This window comes from Synchiropus splendidus, chromosome 2 (assembly GCF_027744825.2).
Source record: "Synchiropus splendidus isolate RoL2022-P1 chromosome 2, RoL_Sspl_1.0, whole genome shotgun sequence".
In the NCBI taxonomy this organism is placed as follows: Eukaryota; Metazoa; Chordata; class Actinopteri; order Syngnathiformes; family Callionymidae; genus Synchiropus; species Synchiropus splendidus.
In genome coordinates, this window is record NC_071335.1 from 23,247,698 (window position 1) to 23,259,083 (window position 11,386).

General features: G+C 46.2%; 2 protein-coding genes across 2 annotated transcripts; one reads left to right on the forward strand and one right to left on the reverse strand.

Annotated features, from left to right (window-relative positions):
- The first annotated feature begins 1,370 nt into the window (after positions 1–1,370).
- Positions 1,371–7,590, forward strand: elmod2 (ELMO/CED-12 domain containing 2). The gene is made up of 9 exons (XM_053857476.1): positions 1,371–1,503; positions 2,086–2,235; positions 2,386–2,414; positions 2,488–2,585; positions 2,652–2,781; positions 4,727–4,860; positions 6,331–6,399; positions 6,470–6,603; positions 6,672–7,590. The coding sequence occupies exons 2-9, from the start codon at positions 2,091–2,093 to the stop codon at positions 6,815–6,817; spliced, it is 885 nt and encodes a 294-aa protein (XP_053713451.1). The 5' UTR covers positions 1,371–1,503; positions 2,086–2,090; the 3' UTR covers positions 6,818–7,590.
- ucp1 (uncoupling protein 1) lies at positions 7,557–10,980 on the reverse strand. Its single transcript, XM_053857475.1, has 7 exons — positions 10,822–10,980; positions 10,612–10,765; positions 10,338–10,545; positions 9,386–9,583; positions 9,211–9,312; positions 8,773–8,953; positions 7,557–8,066 (listed from the first exon to the last, which is right to left on the reverse strand). The coding sequence occupies exons 2-7, from the start codon at positions 10,735–10,737 to the stop codon at positions 7,952–7,954; spliced, it is 930 nt and encodes a 309-aa protein (XP_053713450.1). The 5' UTR covers positions 10,738–10,765; positions 10,822–10,980; the 3' UTR covers positions 7,557–7,951.
- Positions 10,981–11,386: the final 406 nt, after the last annotated feature.

Below are 11,386 nucleotides of genomic sequence, written 5' to 3' on the forward strand. Positions count from 1 at the left end.
AAGAACCTGTGCAATGATGTGATCCTCATCCATTCAGGGAGGCAACTCACTGTCACCATCTAACACTTTTATCTTTTGAAGTGCAGCCCATTTGATGAGCAAAGTCAATGTAAGAAGCCATAATAGAATGATTGAAGCATTTTGTGGTTGAGGGTTCAGCTTTTTTATAGTTTGAGGTTCAATTGTCGTACTGTTATTTGTCCAGTTTTATTAACATTTTAGGAAACTTTTCTTCTTTTCCTTCCGGCTTCTCCCTTCAGGGGTAGCCACAGCGGATCATCCTCCTCCATCTCACCCTGTCCTCTGCTTCCTCTTCTCTCAAAGCTACAAACCTCATGTCCTCCTTCACCACCTCCATCAATCTCCTCTTTGGCCTTCCTCTCCACCTTCTGCCTGTCAGGTCCAACCTCAACATCTTCATCTACCAATGTACTGGCTCTCTCTCCTCTGTACATGTCCAAACCATCTCCATCTAGCCTCCCTGACTTTGTCACCTAAACACCTGAGCACATGTGCTGTCCATCTGATCCTATCATCATCCTGCTCACTCCCAGAGAGAAGCTCAGCATCTTCATCTCTGCTACCTCCAGCTCTGCCTCCTGTCTTTTCCTCAGTGACACTGTTTCCAAACCATACAGCATTGCTGGCCTCACCACCCTTTTGGACACGTTCCCTTTCATCCTTGCCGACACCCTTTTTTCACACATCACACCTGACACTTTTCTCCAATGATTCCATCCTGCTCCATCCCAGTTCTTCACCTCTTTCTCACACTCTCCAAAATCACTCTTAAAACCCTCCACCTTCTTTACCTCTACATCCTGTAACTTCACCTGACCACTTGGCTCCCTCTCATTCACACACATGTATTCCGTCTTACTGCAGCTAACCTTCATTCCTCTCCTTACTAAGGCAAACCTCCACCTCTCTAGCTGATCTTCCACTTGCTCCCTGCTTTCACCACAAGTGTCTCCATCATAAACACTGTATTTTTAAGGCAACAATTGTTTAAATTCAACGGAAGAATAATCACAGATATTAGATGTGCAATCTTTGTTGATCAACCTCAGCGACGCTTATTAAAATTAAAATAAATCTGAGTTTAAAAAGTGAATCGGACTCCCCCTTGTGGTGGAGATGGGTACTAATATAGAGATGACCTGCAGGGGGCGCACGCGAATACGCACACGTTGCAGTACTTTTGAATGCTATGTTCAAAGACATCAAGTCGTTTTGATCGCAATATTTTAAAGACCGTAAATGCAATTGAAAGAGTGGAGGTTGTATTTAAATGACTTAACGCATATTTTAGTGTAAATAAATGCTTTGTGAAAAAATAAGAGCGCGGTTGCTACTGAGAAATTAGATAGCAGCCTAAAATTGTCCGGTGTTCCCTGAATGCACCATGAAGAAACTGTTGTCAACAGAGACGTCGCTAACATTCCTGACTAACTTCTGACTGAATGTGACTATTGACTTGATTTCCCGATCGGAAAACCCGGGGTAAGAAGAACAATAACCTATAACAGTAACAGACCACACACTTTTTCATTTTGCACGCTCTCTACCATCGAACGACTAACCTCCTCTTTCACATTAGTGACCCATTGTTTACACTTCACCGTGCTGCTGTTTGCTAACTATTGTTCGCCGCGACAATTGGCGAGTTTTAAAAACAATAAGCTGTTGAGTTATTTCCCAGAAAATGTAAAATGTTCGCTTCGAGTTAGTCAAACGTTTAAGCCACAATGCTAACAGCTAGCACAGGCGCTAATTCCAAAGCAGCAGTTCATACAAATGTGAAGGAAGCTGCAGCAGCGAGTGCTACAGTTGCAGCGTTATCGCCACTTCTGGAAACAGTCCGGCAACGATCGGAGTACATTCTTTTTAGATCATCTGATTGTCATTTACTCGAGTTTCTCCAAACATCTCCGTCCGTGTGAAGATTCTCCGCCACCGGTTGTTGTCACTGTTCTGTTACACTAAAAACTTTGTTTACAGCCACTGAAGCCCAGAGAGCTCAAGAGCATGAACGTAAAATCCGGTTGCAAGACCGTCATCGATGCGACCTTCTGTGTGTTTTAGAGAAAATGCTGGGCGCCATCTGGCAGTATGTGTTCGCGTCCTTCCTGCGACACTGGCTGAAGTGGCTGATCCGGCAGGCCACCGGGACCTGTGAGCTCCAGAGGATCCTGGCTGGGTACAAGCCTGGAGCCACCAGGACTTTGAAGACTGGTACATGACTTTACTGCAAATACATATTGACTGTGATGCTTCTATGTGTATATATATATATATATATATATATATATATATATATATATATATATATGTGTGTGTGTGTGTGTGTGTGCGATGCATTAATTTCTTGTTTTCTTTTTGAAGAATATTCTCTCAATTCATCAAAAAGCCCGGTAAATAAATCCACCATTAAATAATAAATGATCTACTGAATAGCTCGGTCTGACTTTATTTTTTTTGCTTCAGGTTTTAAGAGCCTCGCTGAAAGGCAGCGACGATGATTTGGAAAAATGTGTGGGCGCAATAATGGAGGCGAAGAATGTCAAACAAGAGAAAGATCCACAGTAAGCTTTTCACATTGGATATTCTTTCCTGCAACAGAGTTGGCTCAACCCTGTTGCTTCTTCTAGGTTCAAGGAGAAACTTCACACCTCATTGCTGCAGATCCGAGGATACACAAGTCTGTATACATCGGTGGAAGACATGAGGAAAGAAGTTTTCTGCTCGGAGAACCAGGAGCACGAGGCCATGCTGCTGAAGGTGCCTGCCTCTACTACTTTTTTCTACTATTGTGTTTTCAGTTTGAACAGTGTTTCTTTCAAAAACACATCAATATACAGTGGTACCTCGGTTTTCGAACGTCCCGGACTTTGAACAAAAATTTTGAGATTTTTTTGCTTTGGATTTCAAACAAAAATCCAGAACTCGAACGCCCCTGAAAAAAACCTGAAAAAACACAATGTGCGCGGACCGATCAGCTGACCCACGAGGCGCTTTGTTATTGTGTATAACGCAGCCTCTGTATGCAGACGTGTCCCGTTAGCTACATTTACTGACTGTTTTCTCTTCATATTGAGGTGTAAAACCTTTCCTGTCTCCACACTGGACCGTGGTAGAGTGTCACAGGGGAGGTGCTGGAGCCACACTCCAGGGTTTGATGTCCTGTTGTGGGCTGGAGCTGGGACAGGGATGAGGCGAGTCTGGGACAGAGCGTGACTTGGTTTATGACTTTGTCACAGCCAAACTACTCAGAAGGGCACATTCAGAGCTGGACACGCACCGGGCACCTCTTCACTTCTGGAGAGACCTCACTCACTCGCCAACCCCTCCCACATGCAGCGGCCACACACATAGAGGAACAGCGCACCTGCAGCAGACACTCTACATTCACTCCTACAAAAGACTATTTTAAGGCTTGGAACGCTTTTTCCATTCATTGTAATGGGAAAAATCCATTCAGATTTCGAACAAATCGCTTCTTGAACGGCCGTCTGGAACAGATTGTGGTCGAGAACCGAGGTACCACTGTGTACCCAAAATAGACATTAGTAAGTAAGTAAAGCACAGATTCCTTTCATCGTGCATTTTCTGCCTTCCTGACAAAAAGGTGTCTTAAGAGGTGCTGAATTTAAGTGCGACTGGGAGTTTGCTCGACAAGTTGCTGCGGTTTTTAGTGCTGGGTAAATGAGGCATCATAACGCGTTGCGACACACAGTGTTGCTACTAGTGCTGAATACTGACACCTGCTGGACATTAAAAGTCCCTGCAGGCAACGTACTTGACAGACGGAACTGACACTGATTTGAAGCCCTACTGTATACGATAATAATATATCAATGTCAAGTATTTGCATTCATATTGTATTATTCCAAATATTTAAATAACGTGAACATGTATCATAATGGGAAAATTTAAGTGAAAATGATGTGAAGGAGGATGCTTGTAGAGTTTTTGGACACATTTTTATTCAAAAAGAAAAACTTTTTTCCAATGTTTAAAAATCTTCCATGTTAAGTCTGTTGCGTTTCTTCCAAAAAATAATGTGACAGTGAACTAAGACTGACCTGAATTTGAATTAAATTTGAATTAAAATGGAACAAGACATGTCTAAAATCGGAGGCAAACTGGTTGAAATAAATACATTATTCTCCGATGGGAGATCTAAATGGTCCACAAAGACATTGACAAGAAACCGTGAGAATAGACTGATTCAGCACTTGCATCCTGTCGACAGATGCGCTTCCTTATTAATGTGTTATAAGTGCGTTTTTGCCGAGTCGACACAGTTCGTTCATCTGTCACGAGGCTGTCTTAAAGTGATACGTGCACCAAGCTCGGCACATGCGCCGGTGCATCGGTGTTGAGGGACCCATCACTCGTGTGTTGTGGACTTAAAGAAGCCATTAGACCGTGTTCTTCCAGGCATCCTGTGAGAGGGGTTGCCAGGTTTGTTGGTCTCAGGATCTCCTGTTAGTCCCCTCAGTCTGAGTCCTCTAACGCTAAGGCTATGCCACTCAGTTGGTATTGTGGAATGGCATCCAAATATAGATGAAGGAGTGAGAGACTGTCATGATTCGAAGCTCAGTGAAGCAATACAATGGCCGACATCCTCCAAGGTGAAGCTGCCTGGACGTGGATCAGTCGACTGAACTGATCTGGAGCCATGTGTGACCACCACTCTGACTGTGTCTCTTTGCACTTCCAGCTGTGGGACTTGCTGATGCCAACAGTCAAACTGGAGTCCAGAGTGACCAAACAGTGGGGAGACATTGGATTCCAAGGTGACGACCCGAAGACGGACTTCAGAGGAATGGGTCTGCTGGGACTCATGAACCTCCTGTGAGTACTGCACTGAGTCAGTGTGTGTCGCCGGCGTAATGGCTCCCGGGTCACCGTCAGTTCAGGGGCGGAGTCTCACGGCTCAGAATGTTTGAGGTGCATCAGTTGGACTCAGAAAATTTATGCGGAGTTGGGGAGACAGCACCATTTGGGGGCTTCAGTTGCTTCAGAATGTTAATAAACCTTGTGCTTCAAGGTTGAATTTCAAGAAGCACTTAGTGTGGGACATTTCAAATCCTACTCATTATACGTTTATGGAGCAAATGACCAGAATGAAGGACAAAAAAGGTCAAATGAGAAACAAGAAAGGACAACAAGGCAGTTAGTAGTAACCACTAGGGTTGGTCTATATGCAGAAAAAAAAGTTATCAGGATAAATGTTGTAATTTCGGCGATAACAATAATTATCACGATAAATACATTTCCATTTCTCTTCCATGTGTTGGACACTACAGTCTCTCTGGAAACTGTTTTGTGATGAAACTTGTCAGTGGAGTTTGTCTCCAACATCATTATTCGTTTATGTTTCAATATAATAGTTTACCAAGTGTAGAGATTCAACGCTTCACATTTCTGGTAGAAGCCGCTGGTGTCTGACAGACAGCTCTGCCAGCTTTATTTAGGGGTTAAAATGAGCCGTCTGTCTGCTGTATCTCATGTCTCTGAACAGTTGACTTGAACTATGGAGCAGTCTGGACACATTTCCTCGATGCTATCGAAGAAATATTAGAAATCATGTGAAGAAATTATCATGTAGTCATATTGTATTCTCCAAATCATTATACCAACTGTCAGTCCTTTGTCTTGTGTGATGGAAAACCTTTTCACAATTCTCTCTCCAAAAATGGTTGTTTTTCATTGCCTTATTGAAGATTCCACTCATACTTTGACTGCTTTAGAATTTGTTGATGGTCCCTAACTGATGCCGGGGTGTAGCATTAGCGCTGCCTGTGAGAGCGTGTCCACGATCAGTGAATGGGAAGAGGACGCCGCCGTCAATACCGGAGCAGAGCTCCGTCCAATATCCAACTATTTTCACCAGCGCTGCAGGAGACCTGCATGTGTCGATGTGAACCAAGGCAGACGACCGCGTCAGAGAACCTATGAGGACCACTCCATCTAATAAAATAAACACACACCCAGAGACTCAGTCGACCAGTGTCATTATCAAAGGTTCCCTGTATTAAAAATTAGTAAACTATAAAAGTCCACCACACTCTCCACAGCTGTCACACGCCGGTGTCAGCTGTCAAACGCTGCAGAGCTTGAGAGCGCGGCGCGCCGTCCCCTCACACGTGCAATGCAGCGAGTGAGTCACGTGTTTATCGAAGAATTGTCATGGTGGAGATTGCGTTTGGTGGTATATCGTGTACGATGAGTTATCGCCCATCCCTAGTAACCAGCAATGAAATCCATGAGGTGGAACTGAAGGTGGATTGAAGGGACAAACTGACGGCGTCTCCTCTGCAGCTTTTTCAGTCAAAACTACACAGAAGAAGCTCGGCAGGTGCTGTCACATGCGAACCACCCGAAGCTGGGGTAAGAGGCCGTCGCAGCCTTTTTGAAAGTGATGCTGTGTTTGCCTTGTTCAAACCTCAAATGGCTCCAGGTATTCCTACGCCATCGTGGGGATCAACCTGACGGAGATGGCCTACAGTCTGCTGAAGAGCGGCGCCTTGAAGCCCCACTTCTACAACACAGTCCCAGGTCTGCCGGAGGTCAGGCACTTCCACCAGCTCTACTGTGAGTCAGCACCTCTGCTTCTGCTGTTCTGCTCTGAAGTCACTCTCAACACTCCTCGTCTCTTTTAGGCTACCTGGCGTTCGAGTTTGACAAATTCTGGATCACAGAAGAGCCTGAAAGCATCATGCAGTTCAATCTGTACAGAGAAAAATTCCACGACATTGTTCGAGCTCACCTGAAGGAGCCCGACGTGTCTCTGACTCTGACCAAGTAGCTCAGTCTTTGCAAATGTTTCCAGCAGGTAAGTCGAAGGTCAGGCAGGAATAAAGGTCAAGAAAAGACAGAGTCATAACAGCGTGTATGTTCTGTTTGGTCTTTGTTCCAAATGTGGAGCTCAAGCTCGGATACTTTCACCTGACAGCTACGATATATAACATCACCTTTGACAGTGAGTGAAAAATCTATTTGCACTGAACACTTTTTTTACCGTGATTTCCTGAGTAGGTCAGAGGTCGTGTGAATTCACACTTTGACCCCTGAATGACCCCTCTAACTCTTTTAATGTTGGTTTTTCGGAGCTGTGACACTTGGAACGACAAGTGGTCAAATGAAATACCCAGTGTCTCAGTGGGAAACATGGTGGACAACTGCAAAGCTCACCAGCTCATCGAGACGCCTCGGGCTGATCGTAAAGTCTCCACCATCTGTGATCGGCTCCAGTGCTCGCTCACGTGTGCTTTTTAAAATGACTGAGAATCTGTAAAGAAGGATTTTAAAACTTTGTCAAACTATAGAGCATTGGTTTGTTGTGTACGTTTGCCTCAGAATAACCATCATTCCAACCAGTGCTTCAGTGGTTTCATTGAACAAACAGTGCTATTGTTTACAGTGGAAAAAAAAGTACATTTAATTTAATTTTTTCTTTTTTTTTTAATTTGTGACACTTGTTTCCTGAAGCTGTGTGGGTGCTCTGGAATGTGAGCTGTTGCCCTGAACAGGAAGCTTTTCTGGAGCCACACTAATAATAAAGCGCTGATGTCGTCTTTACATGGTCCGTGTGTTGTTCATGCGTATGGTGCGAGTTAATAGCTGTTTCTGTTGCGACACAGTCACTGATAAATGATTCATCCATAATGTGAGGGAAGTGACAAAAGTTTCTAGATGTATTTTTTAAATGATAATATAAAATAAGGACATTGAAAAAGTTTGTGTGAATACCATATTTCTATATTTATGTTCCATAATTTATTGTGGTCACAGGCAAACGTTCATCCACAGATGTTCACACACATATCCAGCGAGACTGTTCTTAGATAAAATGTCCTAAAATCCCTTTTTGAACAAAGGAACTTCTTAAAATAAATGACTTTTTAAGTCATTGTTTTGTTGGGTTTTTTTTAACAGGAGGTCAGTTGGTGGCCTCCATCCTCTTCTTGGTGACCATCATGGCGCGCTTGATCTGCTCGAAGGAGACGAACATCACGATGTTCCACGATCCCAGTCGCAGGAACGAGGGGACGAACCTGCAACGCAGAAGCGGGAGCTCATGTTAAAGCTCAGGCGGACTGACCTCTTATTTCACTGGTGGTTGCTATTGCGACTCAAAACCCAAAAACGCTTCGGGACACACGCTAGCTCACTAGGTGGCAGCAAAACCATGATGGAAGCTGAGGGTTCGATTCCCAGCGAACTAGCCTGCGGATAAAAGCATCAGCTAAACAGCATTTATTTTAAAGATTTGTCAAACTGAGTTTTTATTTTTAGGACACGTTGATGATCAGTCAAGGAAGAGTCTTTGCTTTTGCTCTGGATCCATGAGAGGTTTAAAGGTTTGTGCTCTCCGGTTGCTACAACTGCCGCTAGCAAGTCCAGGGGCCCGTGTTTGTGAGTCCCAGGATTGTAGGGGAAGGATACCGCCTTCCTCGCTTCTGACTGGCTAGAAAGCCTCCTCCCCCGACTATAACCAATTTCATTTGACTTATTATTATTTTGCTGAAGAACTGATAACTTGTCTTAAAACATTTACCTCTGCTCAGCTACTTACCTCTTGCTCTGAATGTGAGATGACTTTTTCCAGATGGCAAAGTGGAGGCCCTACCTTCCCCTACCATCCTGGGATTCGCAAATTCCTGTCTGGCAGGCCATTTTCAGCCCCGAATCTCAGTCATGTGACCCGCAACTCTGTGGTATTATTTCTGAATTTGCACGAGCCATTCGCGATGCGCTCACCCCTTGTAGAAAGCCGTGGGCCCCTCTTTGGTCAGCATGGTCCAAGCGCAGTTGATGGCGCTGCGGTACTGTCCCGGCGGCGAGTTCATGTACCTCGTCTTCACCACGTCGACAGGTGAGGCGATCACCGTGGTCACAAAGCCAGCACCGAACGCGGAGACGAAGTGGCACGGCAGATTATCTGCAGCGTCGACAAGGAGTTATCAGCACCGAGTCCCGAGCCACGGCGTTACGTAAGAACACAACAGTTTACAGCATGTTGTGAGGCGGCCTCGTGTGTTATCAGGAGATGAAGGTTGGTGGGTGTGTGGAGGTCGGGCCAATTGCCTGACTCCTGCTTTGTCTTCAGTAGGGTAGTGTCTTAGTGTCGCCGCATGTGTGTTGCTTCTACTCTCAACTCTGAGAGTGAACTGGTACGATGTGTGTGTTCGTCTTCACCTGACATGAGTTTGTGCTTCAGAATAGCTTCTTTGATCAGATCGTAGGTGACCAACTCTGTGCAGTTGACCAGAGCGTTTCTGGTGATGTTGGGAAGGGTCCCTGAAATCCATGGTAAAACCACAAGGTTATTCACGTCGGCCAAATGTGACTCGGATCGGAACCGTCTCGAGACCTTTCCAGAGGCCTCGCAGTCCCTCGTTCTGGAAGATGTGCTTGTACGCCTGCATGGTTCCGTTGTAGCGGCGGGCCACTCCGTCCAGGTTCATCTGGGCCTGAAATCGGACCTTCACGACGTCGGTGGGTTGTGCGAACGACACCGCCATGGCGCCCGTCGTGCAGCCGGCCAGGATCCGGACCAGGACGCCGGGACCTGATGAGAAAGACACGTCGGCCTCAGCACATTTACCCGGCAGCTCTTGACAAGGCCCAGGTCGGGTGCGGACTAGCTAGCTGTCCTCGGCAACCTGAACTAGCCCATCACGCCCTTCAACACGTCTTCCCAACCTGAAGTCGGTGCTGAGTCCCGACTGAACCTGCCCTCACATTCAAATATGAGTGTTGTGTGGGAGTCAACTTGAGCTCTCTCGTTCGGAATTGTGCCTCAAGCTTCACTCCTGGTCCTCCAATAGAAGAGCTCAAGACCTCCGGTCAGAACAGCCAGATGAGCAGCAGAGTCCTGTGCTTCCTAATAGGGCTGACATTAGATCAAAACCTTTAATCTCGATTCATCGCGCCTAAGCAGAGTTAACTCGCGATTAATCGCACTTTCAAAATCTGTTCTACAAACGTATAGAAAGAGTATATCAACACAAAAGTGGCCAGTAACGCTTGCTTTGAGGTTATTCTACAGAATGTTCTTGATGGTATCAGTTATGTTGAGTTTTTGGAGTAAACAAATGTTTGGCAACTCTTGTGTTGATAAAATCTTCCTTCATGTTACATTTAGAACAGACGCAAGAAGTGTGATTCATTTGCGATTAATCGCGAGTTAACTATGCATTCGTGCGATTAATCGTGATTAAAGGTTTTAATCTATCGGCAGCCCTGACTCCTAGCATTCTGAAGATCACTATCCAGACACACAGAGACCACACACCTCTCCTGAACTTGGGCTGACCACTTACTCTCTTTGCCGCCGGTGTAGAAGTCCCGGACGTTGTCGTAGAGGCCGATTCTGACCGAGGCGAAACACACTTGTCTCTGCAGGCCGGCGACCAGACCGTTATACAGAGCCCGGGGCCCCTCTGTGCGGATCATGGTGCTGATGGTTCCGAACACGCCTCTGTAGCGGATGTTCTTGGTGGCCTCCACCGCAGCCTTCTCTCCTTGAATCTGAAGATGCGGTGGGGCACGTCAAGGAAAGGGGGGGCTCCATCGTGGTCGTGTCTGGGAACAAACCTGCAGCCGGACTTTGGCGGTGTCCAAAGGGAACGTGACCAGGTCAGCGATGCAGGCCGCCGCGCCGGCGCTCGCCATCTTCACCCCGAGCGGAGGAGGAACTTCTGAGGGCTTCAGTCCGACCATGTTGTCCCGCGACTAACTCTTCACGCACCTGAGACACGTCAGGATCTTCAGAGAGTAGCTCGATCATGACAGCGGAAAACTCACCGTTCAGTCTTGACTCGGATCCCTCTCTGGGATTATAATCCATAAAGGGCCCGGCTGCTCTGGAAGGAGGGATGACCTGCTCTTTGTGTGTTTATATATGTGGACAGCAGCTTCCATATGACATCAACAGAGAGGCGTTGCTGCCGGCGGCTTCGGTCCAGACTCCAATCAAAGTCCAGGGAAAGTCAATGTTCAATTTGCCTCACCGCGCAAGCACTTGTCAGGTAAACAACATTCTTCCCCCCGGTGAGCGTGAGCGACAACTGCAGGACACGGATTTGATTTCTTTATCTTACGACACCTATATGAATCAATGCTTCACTACACCGAGGGTCATGACCTGAACCAGCTGATCACACGAGAGCTGCCGGTTGTAATGAAACTCCCCGACACCACCGGGCGGATCACATGGCGCTGCTCAACCCGTGCGCAGCCAGCGAATCGAGCCCGCCTGTGTTTTAGGAAGGAAAACAAGAGGGGCTACGATGTGACGTGAGATGGGGACTGAAGTTCACTGTGGCGCTGATAAGAGCTTTTGCATCACTGGTGGTTCGACCTCAGCAGT

Bases quoted from the DNA above. Each gene is read 5' to 3' on its own strand.
- ucp1 (XM_053857475.1), bottom strand. From the start codon at position 10,737: ATGGTCGGACTGAAGCCCTCAGAAGTTCCTCCTCCGCTCGGGGTGAAG. The intron at 10,546-10,611 runs GTTTGTTCCCAG...CCGCATCTTCAG, and splicing joins CCGCCAAAGTCCGGCTGCAG to ATTCAAGGAGAGAAGGCTGC. The intron at 9,313-9,385 runs GTCTCGAGACGG...CATGGATTTCAG, and splicing joins ACTGCGAGGCCTCTGGAAAG to GGACCCTTCCCAACATCACC.
- elmod2 (XM_053857476.1), top strand. From the start codon at position 2,091: ATGCTGGGCGCCATCTGGCAGTATGTGTTCGCGTCCTTCCTGCGACAC. The intron at 4,861-6,330 runs GTGAGTACTGCA...TCTCCTCTGCAG, and splicing joins CTGGGACTCATGAACCTCCT to CTTTTTCAGTCAAAACTACA. The intron at 6,604-6,671 runs GTGAGTCAGCAC...CGTCTCTTTTAG, and splicing joins GCACTTCCACCAGCTCTACT to GCTACCTGGCGTTCGAGTTT.